At 47.9% G+C, this 25,448-nt stretch overlaps 1 protein-coding gene across 1 annotated transcript; it reads left to right on the forward strand.

Annotated features, from left to right (window-relative positions):
• Positions 1-1,936: 1,936 nt before the first annotated feature.
• Positions 1,937-20,144, forward strand: MEX3C (mex-3 RNA binding family member C). Its single transcript, XM_072859112.1, has 2 exons — positions 1,937-2,785; positions 17,018-20,144. The coding sequence occupies exons 1-2, from the start codon at positions 2,116-2,118 to the stop codon at positions 18,241-18,243; spliced, it is 1,896 nt and encodes a 631-aa protein (XP_072715213.1). The 5' UTR covers positions 1,937-2,115; the 3' UTR covers positions 18,244-20,144.
• Positions 20,145-25,448: the final 5,304 nt, after the last annotated feature.

The following is a 25,448-nucleotide window of genomic DNA, read 5'->3' on the forward strand; positions in this document are numbered from 1 at the left end:
AAACAAAGATATACAAAGGGGAAAGGTTACTGGAGGTTTTCAAAATAATTAAGAGCGTCGGTTATTAGTGTCGCTTTTGAAATACAACCTCAAGTCTAACAGTGGTGTCGGGAAAGTGTTTACGGAGTATTTGTGTAGGCTAATGGAGCAAATGGGAGAGGGGGAGTAAAAGCCTCTCTCACTGCACCCAGGGTTTTTGGCTGTTACCTCTGACCCGAGGTAGAAATGATGTTTTCAGCCCCCATTACTCAAAAAATATTTCTGAGAACGCTTTTTGTCTTGACTACGGGCTCCAGCAGGCAATTATCTAAGCCTTGTTTTTACGAGCCTTTTCCACAAGTAGATATAGGGACTATCGCGTTCATTTACCTATTTACTAGTTGAAAAGGGGAAATTAAGGCCCCCGCTCATCTGGAGCCCGGTGCGGGTGCTGTGCCCCCAGCACGGTGACCTAGAGAGCATCCCCATGAAGGTCCCGGAGCTCTGCTCAGCTCTGACCTGGAAGGAGGACTTCTGAGGACAAGGGCCGGCTCCCACCGATGGAGCAGTTGCAGCAAGGCGATGTAGACTTCAGTTTCGCTGTGAGCAGCATCCACCCGGGTGCCAATTAACACCCCCGGTGATTGCAATGACGCAGACACCTGGCTGCTGAGAACAACATGCGCCAAGTCCAACTGCTGCTGTCTGGAGAGCTTTTCCTCTGGAGAGCTTTTCCTCCGGTTCAGACCTCATTTCTTTTCAAAAGTCTTCTACCCCAGCACCCTACGGGCTTTGCCATGCTTGCCAGACCCACCCTCCTTCTCCTGGGCCCATGAGCCACCTGTGGCACAGTAAATCATGCTCCCTTCTTGGAAATCTCCCCTTCCCTTGCCGACGGTGCACAGACTGATCCTTCTACTGCAGACCTCTGCCTTTCTACCCCACCTAAAGATCTGCTGTCCCTCTCCCATCTCATGGTTGTTCGCCAGCTCACAGCTACATGGTGTATACAGAACTTTTCATCTCTGCCAGACCATGCTCCTACGCCGACATCTCCCTTTGCCAGCACTGGGAACGACACTGGCATCTCTAACCTAGACTTGGGCTTTTCCCCAGACCCTTTTCTCAGCATAACATCTTCAGGGAGCAGGTATGCAACCCCAAGTCTTGCTCTGACCTTCGTATTTCAACTATTTGCACATGGCTTTCCTTGACCGTATCAAGAATAACCTTGCTCCACTCACGCCGACCCTGAAAGCCGCTGCTGAAGACCATTTTCTAGTCTGTTTTGGTGGACAACCATGTCACCCTCTGGCTTGTGTTCCTCCCCGGCACATGGAAGGGGAGCTAGTGGTCTTCACTCCCTGCTCATGATTTCACTTCAGCATCAAGAAGTTCTTTCTCATTTCTGGCTCTTCATGACAGCCTCATCGCTTTTGCAAACATGTTTCTTCATGTTTTGCCTGAAAATTTTCACCCGTGACTTGAACATACCTGCAGTAGGGGACTGATAGGAAGAATTCTAACTCTAACTTGCATGAGCTCCTGCACCAAAAAGCCTTCACCTCAGCGGGGAAGCACGCGACTGAATACGAGGGCAAGGAGGACATCCATCAAAGGCTTCTGGTTTTTGTTTTTTGGTTTTTTTTCTTTTTTTGAGCTCGCACCGTTTCACCAGGGTGGGTGAATTTAAACCCAGGACGACCAGACCGGCTCTCCTCACACATGCCCGGCGAGCCCCAAGCGACCCCGAGGCCCAGGGGCCTGAGGGGGCTGAGGGGCGGCTCCCGCCCGCCGCCCGCCGCGCCCGGCCCCACAGCCCCGCAGGCCCCGCCCTCCCCCGGCCCCGCCCAGGAACCGGCTCCACCGCCCAATGGCGCGGCGGCGAGCGCGGGGCGGGGCCGCACCGCCTCCTCCCCCTCCTCCTCGCCCCCCCCCCCCCGCCGCCGCCGCCGCCGCCGCCGCCGCCCGCGGCCGCCGCCGAGGGGAGCGCCCGCCATGGGACAAAAGGCGCGCTGAGGAGCGCGGCCCTAGCGCCCAGGCCGCGCCCGCCACGCTCGGTGCCCGTCGCGGCATGGCGGCCCCGCGCCGCTAGGCCCGGCCCGGTCCGGCCCGGCCCGCAGCGCCTCCCCCGCCATGCCGAGCGGCAGCGCCGCCGCGGCCTCCCCCGCCGCCGAGCCCGCCGAGCCGCCGCGCCTCCCTCCCCACCCGCCGCCGCCGCTGCTGCTGCTCCAGCAGCGCCTCGCCGGCCTCGGCCTCCGCGACCGCGGCCTGCCCTCCGCCGGCGGCGGAGGGGCGGGGCCGGCCCGGCGGCAAGCCCGGCGGCGGCGGGCGGGTTTGGCGCCGCCGCCCGACCCCTCCGGCGAGCCGGGGCCTGGCGGGGCGGAGGAGGAGGAGGAGGCGGCGGCGGCGGCGGCGGGGGACGAGGGAGACCTGGAGCTGGAGGAGGAGGAGCTGCTGGCGGGGGAGGACGAGGAGGAGGAGGAGGACGACCCGGCCGCGCTGCTGCTGCTCTCCTCGTCCTCCTCGCCCTCCCAGCCGCTCCCGCTGCTGCCGGCGCTGGGCTCCGTCCTGCTCTCGCCCTCCTTCGATGCGCAGGAGGCGGCGGCGGCGGGGGCGCTCTGCGGGGCGGACGATCCTCAGGGCATGATGGCGGCGATGCTGTCCCACGCCTACGGCGGCGGCGGGGGGGCGGCGGGCCTCAACGGCGAGCAGGCGGCGCTGCTCCGCCGAAAGAGCGTCAACACCACCGAGTGCGTGCCCGTGCCCAGCTCCGAGCATGTGGCCGAGATCGTGGGCCGGCAGGGTGAGTGGGGGACCGGGGCGGGGGTACGCTCCCGGGCGGGGGGCGGGCGGGCGGAGGTGCGCCGCGGCCTGGCCTGGGCCTGCTGCCCTTCCTCTGGGCTTCGTGGCAGGCCTCTCCCCGCGCACCCCCGGGGTGTGCCCCTTCGGTGCCGGCCGGAGGAGCCCCTCGCATCGGTGGTAGCTTCGTGCCCGTGTCCCCGTCGTCCGTCCCCCCCCCCCGGGGCCTACCTCTCCTCTCCCAAAGCCCGGCTTCCCCACGGGGGACAGGGTGCCGGCTCTGGCCGTGACACCAGGCTGGCCCTGCTTGAGAAGCCAAGAGGTGAGAGCGAGCGCTGGGCTAGCTCACGCCTTCCGTAATTGTTAATTTGAGCTGTAAAACACAGTGTAGAGTCCGGCCATGTACCGGTAGGTGTTGGCACAGCCTGGGGTCTTCAGTGACACTCAGCCTGTGGTCTTCAGTATGAAGCTGCATTTCACCATAGGAACTTTGGCCCGTGTTTTACAAAGACTTTTGGGTGAAGAGCTTTAATTTGCTTGCCTTGAGGAGCAGGGTATGAGCTGACGCTGTTCCGACAGCTTTCCACCGCGCTCGCCGAGTCGAAGTGGGACCTCAGGAGCCAGCGAGATGGAGAAAGGAGCCACGTGCAGCCCTCTTCTGTGTGAAAGCCCTTGTCTTTCTGCTCGGGTTGTGGCTTCCTGTTGATCGCTATTGCTACACTCCATGGGTCTCTCTTACACCGTTAGGATAAGGTCATATCAGTGATGTCACGTTCGTTGCTGGCCTTTCATGTGGTCTCGTGGGAGCGGTGCTTGGAGGGGTTAGAAAGATGACGTTCCACGCCAGCTTTCTGGCAGTGAACCTGATTTTAAAAGCACTTTGTATGTTATCAAGAGAAGTGCTGAGCAGTGTCAAGTGTAGGTGTGGAAATGCAGACAATGAAGTTGCTCCTCTCTTCCTCTTCCCTTTCTGTGTTATTCTTTATTGGTTTGGGGGTGGTGTGTCTCGTTTGCTGATCAGCTCTGCTAACGAGTGGTTATGCTGTCTGGTCTCTCTACATCAATGTGGCTTTTGTTTCTTTTTTTTTCCCCCTTGAGTATGGAAGAAATGGTAAAATCAATCTAAACCTATGTGGTACTAAAGAAATGCCCGCTGAGCACTGATGCTTAGGCCAACTTTTGTTTTCTCTCCCTACATTTATTTTAGGCTTTTAGCAGTCAAGGGTAGGATTTTTGTTGGGTGTGTCAGAGGAGAACCAAAGGCTGTGCTGCAGAAATTAGCAGGTAGCTTCCTCTGATGCAGACAAGTCCATTCTGTTCAAGCAGAAAATATCTTTTCCAAGAAATAGTGTTTGAACATCTTAAGACATTGCTCATGTGTCATTGGGGATGGCGGGGGGAGGATGGAAAACAGAACTGAAAATGGTTATTGCTACAGTCCTCTAAAAGAGAAATACAAACTGTTGGGCTTCAAGGACCGATTAGGCGGTCGTGTTTATTCTCCACCGGATCAGGATTGTTCTCTGTAGTATATTTTCCAGTACTTTGAGTCACTTAGAAACAAGATAATGGAGTTTGCATAAAAATAGGATCATTGTTCCTGAAGAGTTCATTTGCTGTTTCTGCTTTTATTTCTCATCTGATGTCACACTGTTTGGCTTGTGATAAAATATTTAGCCTCGGTGGGGAGGGATTGTATCATAAAAAGAATTAGGGCTACAAAAGAGGAAGGAGCAGGAGTAGAGGGAGAGCTAAAAAGTTATTACCAAATATACTTGCATGAAAGCTTTGCGTAAGGAGCTCCTTCAACATTCTCATTGAAGACAGACTTACGCTTAGAGACTGACTTACGTAAGTGGTATTAATTCCACTAAATACTTGTCAAATTTCTTAGAAATACTAGTCCTTGCATCTCCTTTTATGGCCCAGAGCTGTGCCGGCTCATTGCATGGGCTAGAAGCTCTTGCTCTCTCATCCACCTGCCTTGCATGTGTCTGTGCTCTAGCCCAGCAAAGTGTTGGCAGCTGTAGTGCAGATTGGTCTGCCTCGAGCAAGGCTGGCCGGAGCTGCATCCTTTGCCGATCGGTCTGCTCTCTCTAAAAATGAAGATGCTGCATACTCTCTTCCTAGCACACATTGTAACCAGCTGGTTGCGTTATCTTGAACAAATTCAGCTTAAGTTTTATGCCAGACCCCTCTGTGCTGTAATACTTCAATTATGTAAGGGCGATGCAGTTGGAATGTTACTTCTGATGGATTTTCACAAAGATTAAGTTTATATTCTTTCTATTGCTGCTTTTGTGAGGTACAGAAAGAACTTGAAATGTCTGCAGCCCAAAAACATCACCTCTGAAATACCAGGAGTGCTGGTTTGAAATACCCTAGCTTGATCTAGGCTTTTGCTGGAGGCCTCACTGCTCTGTCTGAAAGCATGTTTATTGTAAGTCCTAACCCCCTAACTGAAAGAGTAATGATAACCGGAATTCCACGGTATTCTTTATCCAAATTTAATTTTTTTGCACAGAGGAAGAGAATTTCCAGACACTGTTTATCAGACCGAAGGAGCCCCTAATTCCTAAGAGAGCTGTAAACAAGCAAAAACCTTACGGTGCTTGCATTTAACATTTTTTTCAATTATGTGCAAGTTTACGAAATAAATATAGCACTTCAGGCAGTGAAGTGGCGCTCCCACAGCCCTGCTCTCGGTTGCTGTATTGCAGGTTCCCACGAGGGTAGCTGCGCTTACCGAATCTGTGCTGGTGGCTGTGCACAGATGTGGGATGTCACAGCTGTAGAAGGTGTGGAGTGCCTGACATGTACCTTGTGGCTGATGGTTTTCTTGTGAAGCTACAGTGGAGGCTGCTGGGTTACTGTGACAGTAGTTTAATGTCTGGCTGCTGGAAGCATTTACATCACTGGAAAAAAGGCTTAAGTCAGATTTGCTTTTAATGAATAGTAGGTATTCCTTCTTTTAAAAAAAAAAAAGTCCTGTAGTATTGCTGAAACCTGGTGGGGTTTTATGCTTTTTTTTGGTTGGTTTTTTAAATCTTAAATGTTCTTAACCTTTTCTTATTCCCGTTGCCCCCCAAAAATGAAGCTGACAGACACTGGTTGGGTATAATTCTTTGTAGTCTTTGAAGTGGAAGAATCTCAAAGGTGAACAACAAAGGAAAAGATATTTCTATCCTTTTATTCTTGTTAAGGCATGTGACTGGGAGCCAGGAAAACTAGATTCCATTCATGGCATTGTGCAGGCTTCCTGTATGAATTTGAACTAGCTGTTGAATCCAACCTTCGGTAAGTTGGCCAGTCATCATGCTGATCAGAAAAGTGACTTCCTTTGCTGTCAGCAGCTAAAAATCCTGCATGCACAAAGTTGCATTGGTTTAAAAAAATAAAATAAAGTTGGAGAAAGTGCTCTTGAAGTGGTAGCAAGAAAGCTGCACTGCTGAGGAAGTGACCTTGTTTGCCTGAGAAAAGCCGGCATAGGGTGTGTACCCAAAATTATATAAGCATGTATCCAGACTTAAAAAAAACTTCTGGAGATCTAACGTGGAAGGTTTTGTTTTAATCTCTAAATCATGTGCAGGACTTGAGAAAGTCTGCTGTGGATCACCTGAAAACTGTTTCCCGTACATAAAGTTGGTGATGGTGCTTTTCTGTGGCAATCCTGCCATGGCGTGGTGGGCCTCTTGAAGGATTTGACAAGCTCAACTGGAGTCTTCAGTGCCCCCTGCCACTTTTTTTATGCTAAAAAATAGACATGTTTAAACAGTAAAAGCTCTTTTGAATCATGCAAAAAGAGGGGTGTTGTCTGAAGACATGAACAGAATAGCTGAAAGATGGTGGAAGAGACAAAAGTCTGTCCTGTAGAGAGATGCTGTGTCCCTGAGTGTATTAACTGTCTTCAGATAATGATTGCTGGAATATATTTGCTAATGCATTCCAGTGTTGTGACTATCCAAGTAACGTGATTTTCCAAGTGTTTATATCCTCAATAAAGCTGGCAATAGTGTTTTTTGCTCCCGAAGACATGACTCGAGTGGGAGCTGCTTAACTCTAAAGCCTGATGCTTCTCTTTCCTCAGTAAGAGTAGTTCAGATGATGGCTGCAGAACTTGAAACGGGCAGGGCAGTCTCCAAACCCCAGATGAGTAAGAGGAGGAGAGATGATATCATCCCATTTCACTGATTAAATCGATAATGACAAATCTGCTTTGCATGAGACGGCCTTGCAACTGAAATAACATTTTTATGCATATTTAATGATCTTGGACTCCTTTTTGCTCTTTGCTTTTGAATGTGGGCTCTTGAGCAAAATATTACTTTGCTTAAAATAGTCCTGTAACTTGAAACAAAAAAAAATAATTCTGATAAGTTGGTAGCTGATAACTATCTAGCATAGCTGAGCAGCCAAATAAAAACAATAGCTATCACTTTTGGAGAGTGGAAACAGTGCTAAAACAATCCTGGAGCAAATACTTATGTTAGCTGAGGACAGTACATAGATGTCCTACGGTAGGATAATGATAGTCCTCTCAAAGAACTGTATGTCTGGTTTTAGGTCTTGATGTGTTGTGAGAATAACATTACTGAATTACTGATGGTACTTATGTAGCCTTGACTGGTTATTCATTGCTGACCTCTAAGAAGTAGTCAGCGTAAGCGTAGCTAACTAGTCTGAATTGCATATTGTTTTTTTAAAAAAAACTGGATGCTTAAGATTTCCACGCTCAAGAATAAGTTTAATTTGCATGACTGAAGTCATGACACATCTCTGTGTCCGTTGATTGCCACAGACAGCAAAGACCACAGGTTCTGCTAACTTAGTGAAAGCTGACAAGGCAGTTAAACTTCAGATTTTTTTTTTTGCATCTTCTATAATAAGCAGGTTATTAAATGCTTGTTCTAAAGCAGGGAAGAAAACTCAAGCTATTTGTTGAAATCCAATATAAAGGCTATTTTTCAGAGAAGCTGAAGTCTTGTCATTTTTTTAGAGCCTGAAACTCCAGGAACTGAAACATTTGAGCATACTGTGGCCTGGCACGGTCTGAAATCGCTGCTGAAGTTTGTGGCCTATTGCTCTGGTACTGTGTAACAAACATCATTTCAGTTCTGCTATTTGTCATTTGTGCTATGCAAAGATCTGACTCAAGTTGCAAAGTGTGTCAGAAGGGTGCAGGTTCTCCAGCTGGGTTCATAAATCCTCAGTCATAAATGCTGCTCTTGTCTGGCTTGTTGGGTGGGAAGCGCACCAAACACAGTGCACACTCGAGAGATTTTTCTCTTTGTGTAGTCTGCCAGAAATTCTGTAGATTTTAACATATGAATACCAGAAGTGAATACCTGCGTAAGTAAGATTTTTTTTGGATGAAGCTGAAATTAAAATAATAAAAATCTTGTGACATAAAATGCTGATTTCTAATCCTCTGGTCCTTTTGTTTTTCTTGTAAAATTGCTGTGTTCTAAAAGAGTATGTTTTTTTAAGTTTATAACACACATACAAAAGAAATCCTGATTAATGTGCTTTTGAACTGCACCGGATTAACCTGTCTGTGGCATGAGAAAATGTTGGTGAATTTTTTTAAGCTGTTAGTAAAGTCAGCAGATGTTGTGCATTTCCCTGTCTTAGCCCCCGTTACCCTCTCTTCTAGTACACTGTGGTCTGAATTTCTGGAAGAAACTTTGTTATAAACAAAGTGTTGGCTATCTCAAAGATCTTAAATTTGTTTTTGATGCAATACCTCCACCGCACAGGGTCAATTCCCCATTGCAGGCAAAAAATTTAACAGGGATAGGGTTGCAAACTTGCTATAACAAAAAAAAAGGCTGCTGAGCACTGGAACATTTTTATTTAATCAAAAGAAAAGGCCCAAAAGCTCTAAATCAAGCATTTCTTTCCAATTGCAGTTACTCTTAAAGAATGTCTTCCTTTTCTCTCTCTTTCAGGTATTCCTTTAAGTTCATGAGATCTTGCCAGCGTCTGAGATCTCAGTTTCCTTCACTGGCGTGAGTCAGTAATTCTGTGGTCTCCACCAAGTTCTGGGCTGCTCCTTTGAACAAAGACGCAGTATCTCTTACTTTTTACCTTCTAGTTCATTTTACATTTGACAATATACTGTGGAATTTTGTGTATGAAAACACAAAATTTGGTGTTTGGTCTAGGTGAAGATTTGCATGGTTTTTTGCAATCTTCCTTTTATTGGCCATCTTGGCGTGCTGCATGGCATGTTGAATGGTGGTCCCTTTTGATATCCTCCTTGTGCAGGTCAGGTTTCCCAATACTGTTGCTCGCACTGATCTGTTTCATTCGCTAGATCAATGTTCTTAATGAAAACAACTTTTTTCCCGTAGCTATTTTATGTGTTGGACATACTCCCTCTCTTAACTCTTGCTTTTCTACTACGGTAGCTTTCTAATTTTGCTCAGTAGCTGCTACCTTAGTCCTGGTGCTGCAGTAGTGCAAGTAATTAATAATACAAGTTGCTGCCCTCTGGCTCTTCTGCTGCACGTAACTTGTTTACTGAGTTGCCATCTGTCTTGGGAACTGGAGTATTCCTCTGCCTGTGAGATAGCTGATTTATCCCAGCCTGACATATAGAAGGAAACAGTGTGCAGGCTGACTACTTCATTCTGTACTGGATTGATATATAAATCGATGGATAAATTGATACATGCCTAAAATCTTTAATAAAGAGTTTGTACGTGGTTCTTGAACCAGGGCTTTTGTTTTCCAGAAGAGGGAAATGTCCCCGAGCGCTTGTGAACAGCCTTCTCTTGGGAAGCTTTCTCAGCATCATCAGAGATTCTTAAAGCTCCCCTCTTTTCCCATCCCTTAGCTTGGCAGCAGTAGGGCCAAACAAAGTCCTGCTCCCTGTGGTCTGGCACAGCCAGGTGGTTGACCGTGATTCCTTGGCTTTTGGTTAAGGTACTTGAGATCTCCTGGTTGTCCTCCTTCCTGGTACCTCGACAAGCCCGCGTGGCTCCAGCATCTGGTGCACTCGAGCTTGAAGTGTTTGTCTGAAAGTATCTGGTCTAAAAACCCTTCTGCAGTTCTAGCTGAATGATGACAAGTAGGACAGTCATGTATCATCTTCACATTCGTACATGTAAAAAATACAAAGCGAAAGAAGCGGTCAGTTGCTCCTCAGAAATGGGTAAGCGTGACGGAATTATAATGGGAGCAGTCTCAGTCGCTATATATAGCGCGAGTCATATTGAAATGTTCCACAGGCAAGCACAGGGGTTTGGTAACTGCAGCGTAACTAAAAGCCTTTGATTGCAGTGGTGAGTTAATGATGGGGTCAGGAGGCGGGGAAAAATGTCTATGGTATAAAATGCTCTAATTTCTATTTCTCTTGAAAGACCTGTATGTCATCTTTCCTTCTCTTGGAATAACTTTATCAGAATGGCTGTCAGTTGAGTTTTTCTTTCTCCTCTACGCTAGTCACTAATGTACCTACTTGTAGCATTGCTTATTGTAGTGTCGTTATAGTTAGAAGGGAAAGATGGTTATTACCAGGGTACAGCACTTCTGAGGTACAGTCGTTGTCTGAAACCATTAATACAGCCACACTCCAGAGCAGCCAGCCAGAACCGTTCCCAAGTTTTGGGTTGTACTGGTGTCAGTATCGCATTTTGGATTGTAAATTTGAGAAGCTCTGCTTGGTGGGTTCTCATTATGAAGCATACCTACTGTGATAAATAGAAAATTTCATCTAAAAAAATAGAACCTGATGAAGGTCAGGAGCACATACTAACGCTTGGGTAGCCTGCAGGAAAAGCCTTTGCCCAGGGACATTAATCCCATGACTCTACTTGTGCGTTTCATGCGGCCATCTCCAAGGAACCGCAGCTTGGGTACCACCAGGGAGGAGATCGCTTTGGCTTGTTAGGTGATGAACAAAACAGCCGTTCCTTAAAATCTACCTGTATCTGTGTCCCCATTTAAGCAGTTAGCCTGTTCTCTTCTTCTTCAGGGACTGTCATCTTCTGTTTCCAAACCTGCCAGCGGCCTGCCCCGTGAGCTTGAGCAAATCCCAGCTGCAAGCTGTGCCTGTCTCTTGGTGTATTCATATTTCTTAGCTCCCTGGCATGTATCATGTCTAGTTGTCACACGGGAGTCCTAATCTTAACGGCTAATTAAGCCAAATAGTGATCAGACTATTATCTGTACTGTAGAATGCTAATGGGGAGCTGTTAAAGCTGTTGGTTGGTCTAGTCCTGTCTTCAGGACGGATGCTGTGCTCTGTGATGAGGTGTCTCTTGGCTTACCTCTGGCTGTAGAGAAGGCTGAATAACAATAAAGGAGAACTTGCTTTCAAAAAATGCTGTTTGATAATTATTATCCAAGTTTAGGCTGTCTCTTAAAAATTGTTTAAACATAAAACTTAAAAGCAATATTTTTACGGCTTTCATTCCTAAAATCAAAATGCCAGAGGGTTGATAAATAGCTGCCTGAGTATGTAGATGTAGGGTTTTGTGCAGATCAGCATCTTTTGCAAGTGCAGAGAAATTACTTTCTTCATCTTCCTTGAATCAACTAACTAGATTCAACAGCCAGTTGAAAAAAAAAATTGTCAGGAGTTGAAATTTTCCAGTCCATGAATTAAAACAAGGTGTGAGATGAATTAATTGATCTTAGGTGAAAGGTGGTAGTAACCAGAGTCAGTCTATCAACTGACCAGACAACAGGTAGTATTTCATATGACTTTAATAACCCAGTGAAGTGCCAAAAATGTTCTGGTCTTAATTTTCTTGTGTAGCCAGCCTGCTTAAGGAGGTTTAACCATTAAACAATTTAGAATAGGATTTCATTTTCTGTCCTAATGCAGCTTCATCTCTGCTTAATAAATGGGGCATATATCAGTTTTCTACTGTGTAATCACAAACTGGATAGATATTTTTAGCCATGTCATAACTGAGAGGAAGCACTGTGTATGTTTAAGCAAAAGAATGCAGCTTGTACCACCAGTGGGAATGAACAGCTCTTCTGAAAAATATGTAGAGCAGTCATTCTTAATGAAGTAGATTAATTTTTCCTTGTTAATCAGGTGGGCGGTGTTATGCTCTACAGACCCAGCAGCCGTTGGCCTTATGGTACATCCAGTGTTTCAGTCTCTGCAAATCCTTCGTTACCTTAGCTGCAGGAGTTCTCACTTTGCAATTAAAAGCTTGTGGCAACCTAGCAATGAAATAAGGGCTGTGCCAGCTTAACAGACTCTACCTTTAAAGCTGTGTCCGGACACAACAGTTGCCGGTTCGTAGAAGACAAATCCCTGTGCGGTCCCCTCTCTCCTTGGCGTGCCAGACGATGCTGTGCCATCCCCTGTGGGTCTGCAGGGCCTTCCCAGACCCTGCCCTTACTTTCTAGGCAAGGAATTAGCCATGGCTCTACTAGCAGCTCATGGTTCCAGGTTGATGTCACTAATTATTCTGTCGCCGCCTCCTTACTTGGCGTCAGCATATTACGAAATCAGTGGTCAGAGTGCTAAAGATGGTATTCAGAGTGGAGGCTGTAATACAGTATTGCCTTTCATCAGATAACGGCAAGATAACTGAAAAATATATTCCTGTGAACTACAGCTTTCTCTTTTAGAGTGGCCTTCACAGCTTGTTGGCACTCTTAACAAGCTGGGGAGACCAGTCTGAGATCTCCCCGCTTTGCCCGCGGTTGCTCTGGGGCCGAGTTGGAGGATGCCAGGCTTGGTCAAGGCTGCCCATCAGCCCTGCCTCCTGCGTAAGAGATGAGTTGGTGCTAAATGCAACTTCACCCCGCTTGCTGCTCTTACAGCCCAGGCAGTACTGGTGTCTTCCCACAGGATTTGGGTGTCTAAAGAGCTGCAGGAGGTTCTCAGTTTTGATCCCCTTAGCTAGGTACTTGTCACGAGCAGGGAAGGAGAGCAAGCTGGTATTGTCGTTTGATTGTGGTTCACAGGGGCTGCTCACTGCATTTTTACACGCCATGACTTCCAGGCTTCTATTTAGATAAACTTTTTTTTTCCAAGGTTTTTTTCCCAAAGCCCTATGTAATTGGAGAGGCAAGGTTAAACAGACGTGATGGTAAGAAGGTTTGGGTTTCTGTGTCTGCCTGAACCCGGTTTCACAGTGCTTGGCAAGAGCTGCAGGAGGAGCGTGGGTATGAGGTGTGTGTACGTGCTTTGACAGGCTGCATTTTGCTAACACTGGTACTCAGAAGCGTGAAGGACTCCCTTCCCCTGGTGTAGCAGTTTGGAAGAGGCCACACAACAAAGGGATCCTCATCTGTAAATCAGTCCTTGTCCCATTCCCAGTGTGTGGCATTGAGGTGAATTCAGCAGAAGAAAGAAACGGAGGGAAGGTTCCATTTTTCCTGAGCTACAGCCATGGCTGTGCAGAGGAGCAGCCCATGGGATGCTTTTTTCGGGTGGTTCTTGGCTCACGGCAGCAGGTCGGCTGGCGTGGTGCAAGGCAGGCGTGCTCAGGGTTCCCGCTGCGGTCGCTTGGCTCTGCCGGCTCCGTTGGGGAGTTTCCCTCGTGGAGTAAATGGCCTGAGACTGGGTTTGATGTATCTCATCCTGTTAGTGATGATGAAAGGTGAAAGTCGGAGTGAAGGCTGAGCTGGCTGCCGCTGTGTGATGGGTGAGGACTGCATGTGCTGTGGCAGCTATGCTTAACTCTTTCTTTAAGGGGGGGAATCTGTCTTCTGTCACCTTTTTTTTAATAAAGAAGTATTTGATCATTTAAAATGGGTAGTGTATGAGGTAAACAATTCCTTTCAGAGCTACCCTTAAGGTTCTTGGGGAGTATAACGTTCATAGTGTGCTTAAAATGTTCGGTCAAATAATCCTCTTAAGGGGAAAAAAAGGGAGGAGGCTTGAGAAGAATGATGCAAATCAGCCGGAGCAGGATGAACGCTGCCTGCAGGGCTTGGTACAGGTTCAGCTCCTCATCAGGTGCCTGGGCAGGCAAGTACTAAATCTTGCCTAAACGAAAGCAAAACTAAAGGGTTTTCCTTTAACTATATCAGTATGTGCTTATGGCTGAGTGTGCTGCTTAGAAATGCTTACACGGCTGAACCAAGTACAGTAACTCGTATTGAATAGACTTTCATTATCATACCAAAATTAAAATTACTCTGAAAGGTTTGATAAAATTGAATTTCCAGTCTAGAAGTCCCCTCTTCAGGCTTTTTTCTCTCTGTACTTCAAAATCTTGGATACAATGATCTGATGATTTATTGCAAAAGTGTGGGGCGGTGTATTTTTTTTTGTTTTCCTTTGTCTTTCTGTGGCTAAGCTCAGGAGATTGGGAAACTTACTTCTTGATTCATCCCTTGGCCACATGACTTCATAGCTGGCCGACCTCATGTCATCGTGGCCGCAGCGCCTCTGGATTCTGTAAATTGTCGGAGAGGGGATGGGATCGGCCGTGCTTCATATCATCGCCTCGGTAGTGACTAATGGAGGAGGGTGGGAAACCAGAGCAGCTGAGTAAAAGCAAATAGAAAGTTCATCCCGCTGGAGTGGTATAATGGGCTACTGACCTTGTGTTTTGACATAACTGTCGTGGGGTTTTCCAGCACTCCTTGCCAGACAAAACCCAGCGGGTATTGACTGAATCATTCAGAAACCTCTGCTTTCGTATGTGGCAACTTTCTTCAGTTCTTTCTAACTTTTCAGATAAAGTTTGAGAGTTGACCTTGACGGTCTGTGGAGTCAGCTTTCCATTGAAGCCAGCTTTCCGATGTTTTTTAAAAGTGTTGTTCTGTCGCTGCAGGGAGTTGAGGCAGCGTTCGGCCTCTGCTTTCTAGGTATGTGTCTCATACCTTAAAAGAAAAGCTCTGCCCACCTTGGTCTGCACCGTTCTGCAACCTGAGGAAGAAGGGTGAGAAGGCTTTTCTTCACACTGGAGTGGTTTGGAAATGTGGCTCTGGCAAAGCAAGCTCTGGGAGTTCACAGCTGAAATGGGGAAGGAGGCTGAAGCTGCAGACTTCTAACTTGATTTGAGTTTCTAAAACATCAGGAAAATCTTGTCTGAAATGTAAACTGTAAGAATTGGTAAGGCACTTTGGAAACTAGAATTAAGTAGGCTCTGAATTGTGTATACAATAATGAATTATATATATTTATATATATATAAATCTTATGCTAGATGCTCCTAGTATTCTCTTTTAAATGCTGCCTCTGTAATTTGTAGGAAATAAGAATATATACTTGGGTGGAACGGACTAAATGAAAGTAATTTGTGTAAATTGGAGAATAATTGGTATGCATCGGGAAGCTGACTTGGGTTTTGGGTATTCCAGTAAAGAGGGCTTGATTGGTCTGAGAACTTCAGCAGCATCATTTTGGGGATCCTCGTGGGTTTAAGGTTTAGGCCCACCATCTTTTCTGAGTAACTGAAGGCATGGGAAGCAGAGCGGGCGAGCTGATTTACTTACAGGGAGAAATGCAAAGAAAGAGATGGAGGGAGTAAAGGCAAATTGCCCAAGTGAGCTGCTGCTGTCTGTTACCAGCAGGGAAATGGCATGGCTCCAAGGATGGGTGCTTTGCAACTTCCGTAAGGCATCTCATGCCTGTGTTTTTTTCCTTTTTTTTTTAATCTAGTAGAGCACTAGTGCCCTTCTTGGTGGGCTGTAGCAGGAGGTTGAGGCTTATGGGTTTGTTCTCTCCTGCAGATACTTGCTCTTTGTGCTGAACTTCTTGTTCGGCTCTCGGGTCTGCGTCCCGCCCTTTGCGCAGATCTGCCTGGACCTCACTCCTTCCCTTTTGGGAGCCCTCCCGTGCTCCTCTGTGCGTGTTCCAGTGGAGGTAGGGCCTCCGAGAGCCCTCCTGACGAGCTGTTGAAGATAATGAACTTCCTCTCCAGCTGTGTCCTGGAAACAAAGAGCTGTTGTGTTCAGCCTTTGTCCTTGCTGTGTGCAGGGGCCCTGCAAGAAGCAGTTCTTCCTTCCCTCTATTCCAACCAGCATCTGCATATTTGCTATTTTTTTTTTAATTAGTAGATAATCCTGAATAAAGTGCATCTTTGAGTGGCTTTCTAACTGTAAAATTGTTATTGCTAGTGGTACCTCGGGTGCAAGGGACTGACAAAACATTATTTCAAGAGACTATTTCGTGTACCCAGACAGTTATGAGATACTTAAAGTAAATGAGGAAAACGGGAACAAGTTTCATTCTGCAAGTGAAATGATGCTTAAAACACTTGATCTGCAAATGTTGCTTGTAGTTGTTTCAAGATGAGGTTCACTATAAAATGACATTTAGTGTGACGTGCTTTTGAATTTGTTTTAATATAGGCTAAATTCAGTTAAGAGTGAATCCAGTAGACTGTCTTGCATGTCATGGACCTGCTTGTGTCTCTTAATTTTGCATTGCCTGCTTTTCTGGTTCTCTGATGGGTAAAAGGTGCTTCTGTATGCACCGTGCCAAAATGCCTTAAGCATCTTAGGAAAGAGCCTGTCACCACTGTGTCCTAACAAACTTTATAATGCAGTCCCCAAAAATCAAAGACAAATGTTCCATTAACTTTTTGCTTCTCTTTCAGACTGTATGTAGCCAGTTTACAAGAGAAATTCCACATAGGCGCGTAATACTACATAGTAAGCCTTATTTGCGTGCAACAAACTGCTTGAACTCCTACTTGACAGTTCAAGGAGAGGCTCCTTCATCCCACAAGGAAGAGTAAAGTTTAAATAACACTTACTGATAACGGGAAGCAAATGGAGAGTTCTTATAAATCAATAATTTTATCTATATCCTACGCAGGTTGTGATACAGACCCTTCTCTCGCTTGTAAATGTTTAATTTGCTTGTCAGTGAAAGGCTAATGTATCAGCAGACTTAAGTTGCCTGTACACGTGAGCCTTTACTCCTTTTGCAGGATCTTAGAAATAACTGAAGGATATCCAATCGATGGGAAAAATATAAACCCACCAGTATTTATGGGATAATCATAGAGCAAAAGCCATTCACGTTTATTCACTGTCTAATAGCAATTGAGGAGATGATGGGCTAAAACGGCCTGAGAAATGTTGCTAAAATAGTTTGCGGCTCAAAGTGTCAGAGGTCTGTTTGGAAATAATAGGTAGAAGTTGTTACTGCTTTCTCTAGTGTGGCTTGCAGAGATAAAAACAGCTGCTTCTGGTTTTACCCTACGGATTCTTGAAACTCTCAAACAGCTTAAAATAGATGGCTTTCTTGTGGCTTTCTAAACTTAGACATCTTGCTAAACTTGCATGTGTTTCCTTTAAACAGGTTGCAAAATAAAAGCACTAAGGGCCAAGACAAATACTTACATTAAGACCCCTGTTCGTGGAGAAGAGCCCATCTTTGTTGTCACTGGACGAAAAGAGGACGTAGCCATGGCCAAAAGGGAAATTCTCTCAGCTGCTGAACACTTCTCCATGATCAGAGCGTCCCGCAACAAGAATGGTCCTGCCCTGGGAGGCTTGCCATGTACCCCCAACCTGCCGGGTCAGACGACAGTCCAAGTCAGGGTGCCTTACCGTGTAGTTGGGCTAGTGGTTGGACCGAAAGGAGCTACAATCAAAAGAATTCAGCAGCAGACCCATACCTACATAGTCACTCCCAGCAGAGACAAGGAGCCTGTCTTCGAAGTTACGGGAATGCCCGAAAACGTCGACCGTGCGCGCGAGGAGATCGAGATGCATATAGCCATGCGTACCGGGAACTACATTGAGCTGAACGAAGAGAACGATTTCCATTACAACGGTACGGATGTGAGCTTTGAAGGAGGCACTCTCGGATCTGCGTGGCTTGCTTCTAATCCTGTCCCTCCTAGCCGCACCAGAATGATTTCTAATTATAGAAATGACAGCTCCAGCTCCTTGGGAAGTGGCTCCACAGATTCCTATTTTGGAAGCAATAGATTGGCTGACTTCAGCCCAACGAGTCCGTTCAGCACAGGCAACTTCTGGTTTGGAGAAACGCTGCCTTCGGTGGGCACGGAAGACCTTGCGGTCGACTCTCCCGCGTATGACTCCTTACCAACGCCTTCCCAAACCATTTGGACCCCTTTTGAACCTGTAAACCCGCTCTCTGGCTTTGGTAGCGACCCTGCTAGTAATGCCAAGCCTCAGCGCCGAGGGAGCCAGCCATCTACTCCTCGCCTGTCGCCCACATTTCCAGAAGGTCTGGATCACCCGCTGGCTAGGAGAGTGAGGAGCGACCCACCTAGCACCGGCCACCAAGCCGGCCTTCCCATATACATCCCCGCTTTCTCCAATGGTACCAACAGCTATTCCTCTTCCAACGGCGGCTCCACGTCCAGCTCGCCCCCCGAGTCGAGACGGAAGCACGACTGCGTGATCTGCTTCGAGAGCGAAGTCATTGCGGCCCTGGTCCCCTGCGGCCACAATCTCTTCTGCATGGAGTGTGCCAACAAAATCTGTGAAAAGGAAACGCCATCATGTCCCGTTTGCCAGACAGCTGTTACTCAGGCAATCCAAATTCACTCTTAAATATATATAGATATTATTATGTATGGACTTTTTAAAACTCTTAAAGGCATGGGTGTAATGGTACCCTCTAGTAAACTTCCTAATGAATTCTGACTGTTGGGCTTTCTTGGGATTAGGCTGAAGTTGTTAAATAAGTTTCTACTTTCTCAAAAGGCTGCTACGGTAACACTAAACCTAGGTGGTCTCTGTCCGGTTCAGTGTAAGCAGATGGCATGTTTAGCAGAGATACATCTGGTGTGATGTTATGGCACAGCGAGGGGAAGTTTTCATCAATTACACAACTGAAAAAAAAAACCAACAAATTTTACAGGCTTTCTAAAGGATCTCTGGTAAGCGTTTGACTCCTGTGTGCTGGCAGCAATGAACCTCGTCGCCTAAACGCAGAAGTACTCGTCTGCTGTGGAGGGTTTGTGGCATTATCAATATATCAAACAACACTTCCAATGCTGCCTTCTTTACACTGCCAGTTTTGAAAAACAGGTTTGGGGAAATTATTTTTGCTTTGTGCGACAACTTATGCCTAATTCTTCAGCATTGCGAATACCTTTTTTTAAAGCATAGTTTGATTTCTTGAAATGGGTGATGTTATTGGCAGGTTCGGATAATAAATTGGGGGGGGGGAGAGGGGGAGAAGCTGCCCGACGCGCCTCCATTTCGCCTGACGTGTTAAGGGCAGTATGTTCAGAGGATCAGGAAAGTCTTGATTTTGTGAATTCCTACCCACTGCTTTTCTTAATGTAATGTGGAAAAGTCTGGCTGGCTTCATCCCATTTCAGTAAGGGCTTTGGGATGCACATACTTCGACTATAGTGAGGATGCTGACATTCCGTTCATTAGTCCGATCAAGCTGTTCTTAAATTACCTTTTTAGAGAATATATAGTTCAAAATGTGAAGCATTTTTATGTTCAATCCATATTTGTCTTGCACATATATAAATATATATTTTATTTTTAGTAAGGAAAAGGAAAAAGGGGGAGTTGCGTACGTGCCCTTGTATTATTCATGACAGCAGCTGTGCCAGTGGCCCTGCAATCAGTTTACTTAATTTCAAAACTGTCTTTCCAATCATAAGGAAAAAAAAAAAATGTCTCTTGAATGCGCTTCTTACATTTCAACCTGTGGATGTTTCTAGCTTTTTCATCCTCAGTATGTTCCCAAATCTGTGCTGGCATATATTAAAACAAGAAAAACAAAAAAAAGACACAAAGTGGAGTTCTGGTGGATTTTTCTATTTTTTTTGAAGCATTATTTTCCCAAGACAAGACAAAGCTTTTTTCTCAGTATAACAAAAAGAAATTCTATGTGTATCGAACTAGTAAATATACAGAAAACTTTATTTTTTATTTCCACTTGAAGAGTTACATTTCGTATAAAAGTTTACAAATAATGGTTTTTATTTTATGATTTTCAGTATAAGAGTTGCCTTGACGGCATATTATGTACTGCATAACTTTAATGCTATAATTGCTTGTAGAATAGTTACATGTCAGTATTGAAACCTAATCTCTAGCTGCGGGCTTGTAGATACGAACAAACGTTCACCGAGCATGTATTTTGTATTTTATTGCATCGTACACCGCAACTAATAAGCCAAGGAATCGACAGATATTAGGTGCGTGTACTGTTTCTATAAACCACAAACTAAGAATGATAAACTATCAGTATAGTTTAGTATTTGCTAATTTTACTACACTTTTTGTTATGTATATGTAGGGAGGTCATAGGGATTATAAATTCAATTTGAGTAAAGTTTAAAAACCATATATTTTATGATAAAGGGCCTTTAACTTATGATGGCCAAAGCACTGATATTATATATTTGCTGTAAAGAGAATTATAAGAGTTTTATTTTTCTGATATTAAAAGTTACTTAATAAAGACTTGTTTCCATTAACTTGAATGTTTTGCTGTCTTCATGGTTGTCACTTAGAGCAGCCTGTGGAGGCTGGGGCTGGCCGACATCCCTCCTTCCCTCCCTCCCACCCACCCACCGAGGTGGCTTCCCAGTGCTTCCTACACCGTGGCCCTGACTTTGGTGTGGCTGGGTGACTTCACTTGCGAAGAACCTTGTTGCCCATTAATTGCTGGCTTTACCTGCTGCCTTTAAAAAGCAACTTGTGGTCTTGCAGGGGGCAAAGCTGCAGCTTGCTGCGATGCTCAGCTCACCTTGCAGAGTTCTTGCAATGCAGCTGCAAGATGAACTCCATGCACTCGTATTTGTGAGCGTCAACCAGCAGCAGGAATCACAGAATTGGGTGGGAAGGGACCTTTGAAGGTCATCCAGTCCAGCCCCCCTGCCATGAGCAGGGACATCTTCAACTGCATCAGGTTGCTCAGAGCCCCGTCCAACCTGACCTTGAATGTTTCCAGGGATGGGGCAGCTACCACCTCTCTGGGCAACCTGGGCCAGTGTTTCACCACCCTCAGCGTAAAGAACTTTCTCCTTCTATCCAGTCTGAATCTCCCCTCTTTTAGTTTAAAACCATTGCCCCTTGTCCTATCACTATGGGCCTTACTAAAAAGTCTATCCCCATCTTTCCTATAGGCCCCCTTTAAGTACTTATAGCATAAGGTCTCCCCGCAGCCTTCTCTTCTCCAGGCTGAACAACCCCAACTCTCTCAGCCTGTCCTCACAGCAGAGATGTTCCAGCCCTTGGATCATCTTCATGGCCTCCTCTGGACCCACTCCAGTGGAGTGTTGCAAAAGGACCTCCTGATGTCAGGTTGCAGGGGTCTCTTGTTGCATTTCCTCCCAGTCTCATGGAGGTTTGCACCCTGTGCCAGGTGCGGAGTGCTTTAATGTTTCCTTCTAAAGTTGTCGTGTCCCCTCTTTGCCATGGGCCGCGTTCTCTCTTCTCTTTTGACTTGGGTGTTGCTGTTGGAAGGAGTCTCCTTCGCCTGGGTGCGGCACTGGCTGGTGTTGCAGTGTGCTTGGATACTTTAGCGGTGTTCATACAGATTTATTCTTGCTCCCTGTTGAAGCATCTGTCCCCATTTCTCACCAACCTATGAGAGGGAGCAGTTCCCCTCCGGGAAGGAGATTTGCAGCAAAGCAGAGCACCTGGACTGCTGATGGACTCTTCCCTGGGATGAAGGCGAGTGAGAGCAGTTAATAGGAAAAGGCATTTTAAGGCCATCTGGCTTCAAAGGTGCATATAAATACTGCTCGTAACGCTGCCGGAGGCTGTTTCCTGTGGCCTGGCGGTGGGTCAGGCTCTGCTCCCCGTGCAGCTATGGGAGAGGACCCTTGTTGGACCCTCTGTGGTGGGGTAGATACGATGGGGTTGCAGCTCAGCTTTTTTTGCCAGAATCTATTTCTGTTTAATCGGGGGGGGGGGGGGGCAAAAAAAACCAAACAAACCAGCTGCTCCTTCCTGGCAATCCGCACAAATGCGCTGACTTGAATTTCTCCTGCTTGGCCAAGGATTTTAGATGCCTGAGGGCCACGTTGTGTGGGGGATGTTCTACCTCTCCATCATCCACTGTTCAAACATCCCTGGGGTATATGGAGGTGGTGGAGCCTGTGCATCTGCCCGTGGTCCTCAAAGCCACCACCGTGGAGCTCGTGTCCTCAAATTGAAACTTTCTGTTCACTTTCTGTTCACTTTCTTCAGGAAGACGGAGAGGAGAATATTTCTTTTTAACTGCCTTTTTAATAGTAAGTCTTGGGAAGAGATCAAAGAATATTTAAATTTACTTCACTTGGGTCTTGGGGCGCTTTTAGCGTTGCAGCAAGAGGCTTCAGACATAAAACCTCAGGCAGCGAGGAGATGTAACCTCGTTATTTCTAGATGTAGATCAACCATCTGAAATCCCAACCCCTCCAACACATTTTATTTAGCAGAGCAAGTAGCACTGCGGTTACTTCGGAGTTGCATAAGACAGGCACGGGCTTAAAACACTCCAGTTCTCAATTTGTTGTAGTGAATTTATTTTTCCATGCTCAGGAGCACTTGTGATGGGTGAGTAACCCGCCTGGAATTTTAACTCTTGGTCATGGAAAGGGAAGCACTCGCCACTGGGCATCGGCATGAGCCAGTCTGCCCTGCTGCCAGCCCGGCTGGTTAGGAGAGCTAAATAATTTTAATTTTATTTCAAGGTGACATTTTAAGGAAGCATTAAGCTTGAATTTTTCCTTTCAGGCCCTGAAGCTTTCCCGGCTGGGCTCTGCGCTGGCCCAGGAGCTCCTGCAGTGGCTCTCCCCAGGCAGGGAGAGGCTGGTTTGGCATCGGAGAGGCTGGTTTGGCATCAGCCAAAAGCCCCGCACGACCTTCATCCGGCAGGGCGTCTCCCCGCCCTGCTCTCCTGCAACAGCATCTGGCTGGTCCGAAAGCCCAGTCCCTGCCCTGGGAAACCTCCTCCGGCTCCTTGTTGGGAGCAAGGGGGAAATCGGGATGGGAAACGTCTCCCAGCTGCCGGGGAGGGAACTCGGCGTCGTTTTCTGCTTCGTGTTGCAGATACTGCTTCCTAGCAGTTACACGAACCTCGGGGTGGGAAGCAGCGCAGGCTGTGCCTGGAACGGCACGTCCCCGACCTCAGCATCTCCCGTTGGGTCCTGAAAATCAGCCAGGGTATGGGCTGTTCCTGCTCAGCTGTCCACAGGGTTCAAACTTGCTCCCAGGACGGTAGGTACAGCACAGGAGCTGGCAACAAAACACTTTTTAAGTTAAAAAAAAAAAAATAAAATAAATCTCTTTTGTGCTTCGTGCTGTTCTTTCATTTCTGCGAGAGGTGGGCTGGTGCACCGGGGCAGGGAGCTGCGCTCAGAAATCCTCTCCCTCCTTGGAACCAAAACTCCCTTGTCCACATCTAGTGAGGATGCTTACGTCGTCTGTCGCTCTGGCAGAGGTAGAAGGGCACTGCTTCCCTTGGGATGAGACCACCAACGCATCAAGACTCAGGAGCCGAGCTGGCTTTTGGGGTTGGAACAGTTGGAATGGAGAGTTTGGGGGAAAACTCGCCTGTGGGTGAGTGAGCTCCTGCCTCGGGCTCCGTGTCCCGTGTCCTAAACCCCATCCTGCAGCATTTCCTGCAGCTGCCAGGACAACCACCGGCGCTGGTAAGGTGGGGAGCACTTTTGGTGGCAGAGGCTGCGGGAAAGGCTGGCTCCTTCCTCTGCGGCTGGGACCTGCGGGCAGGGTGGCAGGTTGGATCGTGCTGGCAAGGTGCAGGCAGCTGGTGGCAGGGCCGGCGGGAGGCAAGGGGCCGAGCACCCAGCTCCCAGCACCGGCTGAGCCCGGCTCTGGTACGACATGCAGGGCTCAGGCTGGTGGGATCCCATACCAGTGCCGCAGAGCTCCACTCCTGCAAGAAGCATAATGGTCTAAACAAAAAAATGAGTTGTTGTTGGGTTTTTTTGGTGGGTTTGTTTTTTGTTTTTTTTTTTTTTCCCCACAAAATATCCTTGGCCCAATTTTTTTCCAAAGTTGCCCTGCATTTCCAGGAGCTGCTTGGGTAAAGTTTAAAATAAATAAATGCAAAAGGAGCTGAAGGAGCCAGGGGTGCAGGTTGTTGCGAAGAAAACAAATGTTTTTTGGGCAAATGAGCTGTGCCAAGGGGCTGTAGGAAATCCCACACACTGAGGCTGGCAGACAACTGCTTCATGGCATGAAATACAGCATGGGAGTGTAGGGATGGGGTGGGGAGGAGGAATGCCAAGCTGCAAAAGGAAAGTCTAAGCTTTGTTCTCTGAACGCAATGCTTTGAGGAGGAGCGATGTGCAGGTGGAGGCTGAGGCCGTGGTTCAGCGCAGCCGGGCAGGCCAGGCTGCCTGAAGTCAGGGAAAGAGTGAAATTGAGTCATCAACCAACCATGTGTCCATAATTCAAGGGAAAAAAAATATACATATGTATCAAGTTGATCGTGGCAGCTGCCCAGGAGCACCCAGGGAGGATCATAGAATCATTTAGGTTGGAAAATACCCTTAAAATCATCGAGTCCAACCGTTAACCCAGCACTGCCAAGCCCACCAGTACACCATGGCCCTGAGCACCTCAGCCAAACGGCTTTTAAATACCTCCAGGGATGGGGACTCCACCACTGCCCTGGGCAGCCTCTTCCAGTGCTGGACAACCCTTTCCGTGAAGTCAAATTTCCTAATATCCAGTCTAAACCTCCCCTGGTGCAACTGGAGGCCATTTCCTCTCGTCCTATGGCTTGTGACCTGGGATGCTCCATGCCCACTCCCTCCTCGGGGTCTGCAACCTGTGCTAATCTGAGTGTGGTGTTTCAGTGGCCTGTTCCCCTCCGCCTGCCGCTACCACCAGCTGCCCAGGTGTCCCCACCCACAGCCGCCGTTCCCACCTCTGCCACCGCCATGCTGGGTGTCCTTGGTCATGTCCCTGCACCTGGGGGGGGGGAGCCTCACCCAGAGCGCTGCAGTGCCGGCCCCAGCACCCAAACCCGTCACACTTGGGCCTGCGGTGCAGCTTGCCTGCCCTGAGCGTGGCCGTGCTGCTTAATGCCGCTTTGTCTGCGTTTACTGCGAGCGCCACCCTGACTCCTCAAATCCACAAAACCACCCCAAATTGTCAGGCGCTGACCCTGGGGTGTCCCCATCCCCTGCTAAGATCCTGTGGCCCTGGAGAACATGACCAAAAGGGGACGTGGCCCTCAGCAGCTGTGGGATGCCCTCGCTCCCAAAGCCACGGGTCCCCTCGCCGCCAACCCCTGCGAGCCCCCTTGGCCGGGCCTGAGGGGCTGCTGTGGCCCCGGGTGGGCTTGGGCCCCTTTCCCCGCACACCGCAGATGTTTCCCGTGGTGGCCGATGGAGCACTAAGGACATCTAGTGGCACCCACCCCAGAGGCCCCGAGGCGTCCGGCACCGCACAGCAGCCCCAGACCCCCCCAGGGCATGGCCATGGCCCCGCAGCAGCACCCGGCCAGGCTCCCCGGGATGGCGGCCTTGTGCCCCTTGGGTCACCCCCGGTGCTCCCACGGGAATGCAAACGGCACCGGCGGGTGGGCAGGGGTCTGGCACGGGGATGTCCCCAGCCCCTCGGGCCGCGCAGAGACCCCTCTTGACCCAGACATGAGGCACAAATGTGAGGTGGGACGGTGCCGTGGCCACCGGAACATCCACTCAGGATGGCTTCAGTGGCTCCTGTCCCCAGCCCTCCCATGCCAGGGGAGCCCCAGCAGCCACGGGGACCCACCAGCCCCATGTCCCTTAAAGGCTTCCGAGGGCACGCACGTGTGCCACCAT

The sequence above is a fragment of the Ciconia boyciana genome, chromosome 4, assembly GCF_034638445.1.
Source record: "Ciconia boyciana chromosome 4, ASM3463844v1, whole genome shotgun sequence".
Taxonomy (NCBI): Eukaryota; Metazoa; Chordata; class Aves; order Ciconiiformes; family Ciconiidae; genus Ciconia; species Ciconia boyciana.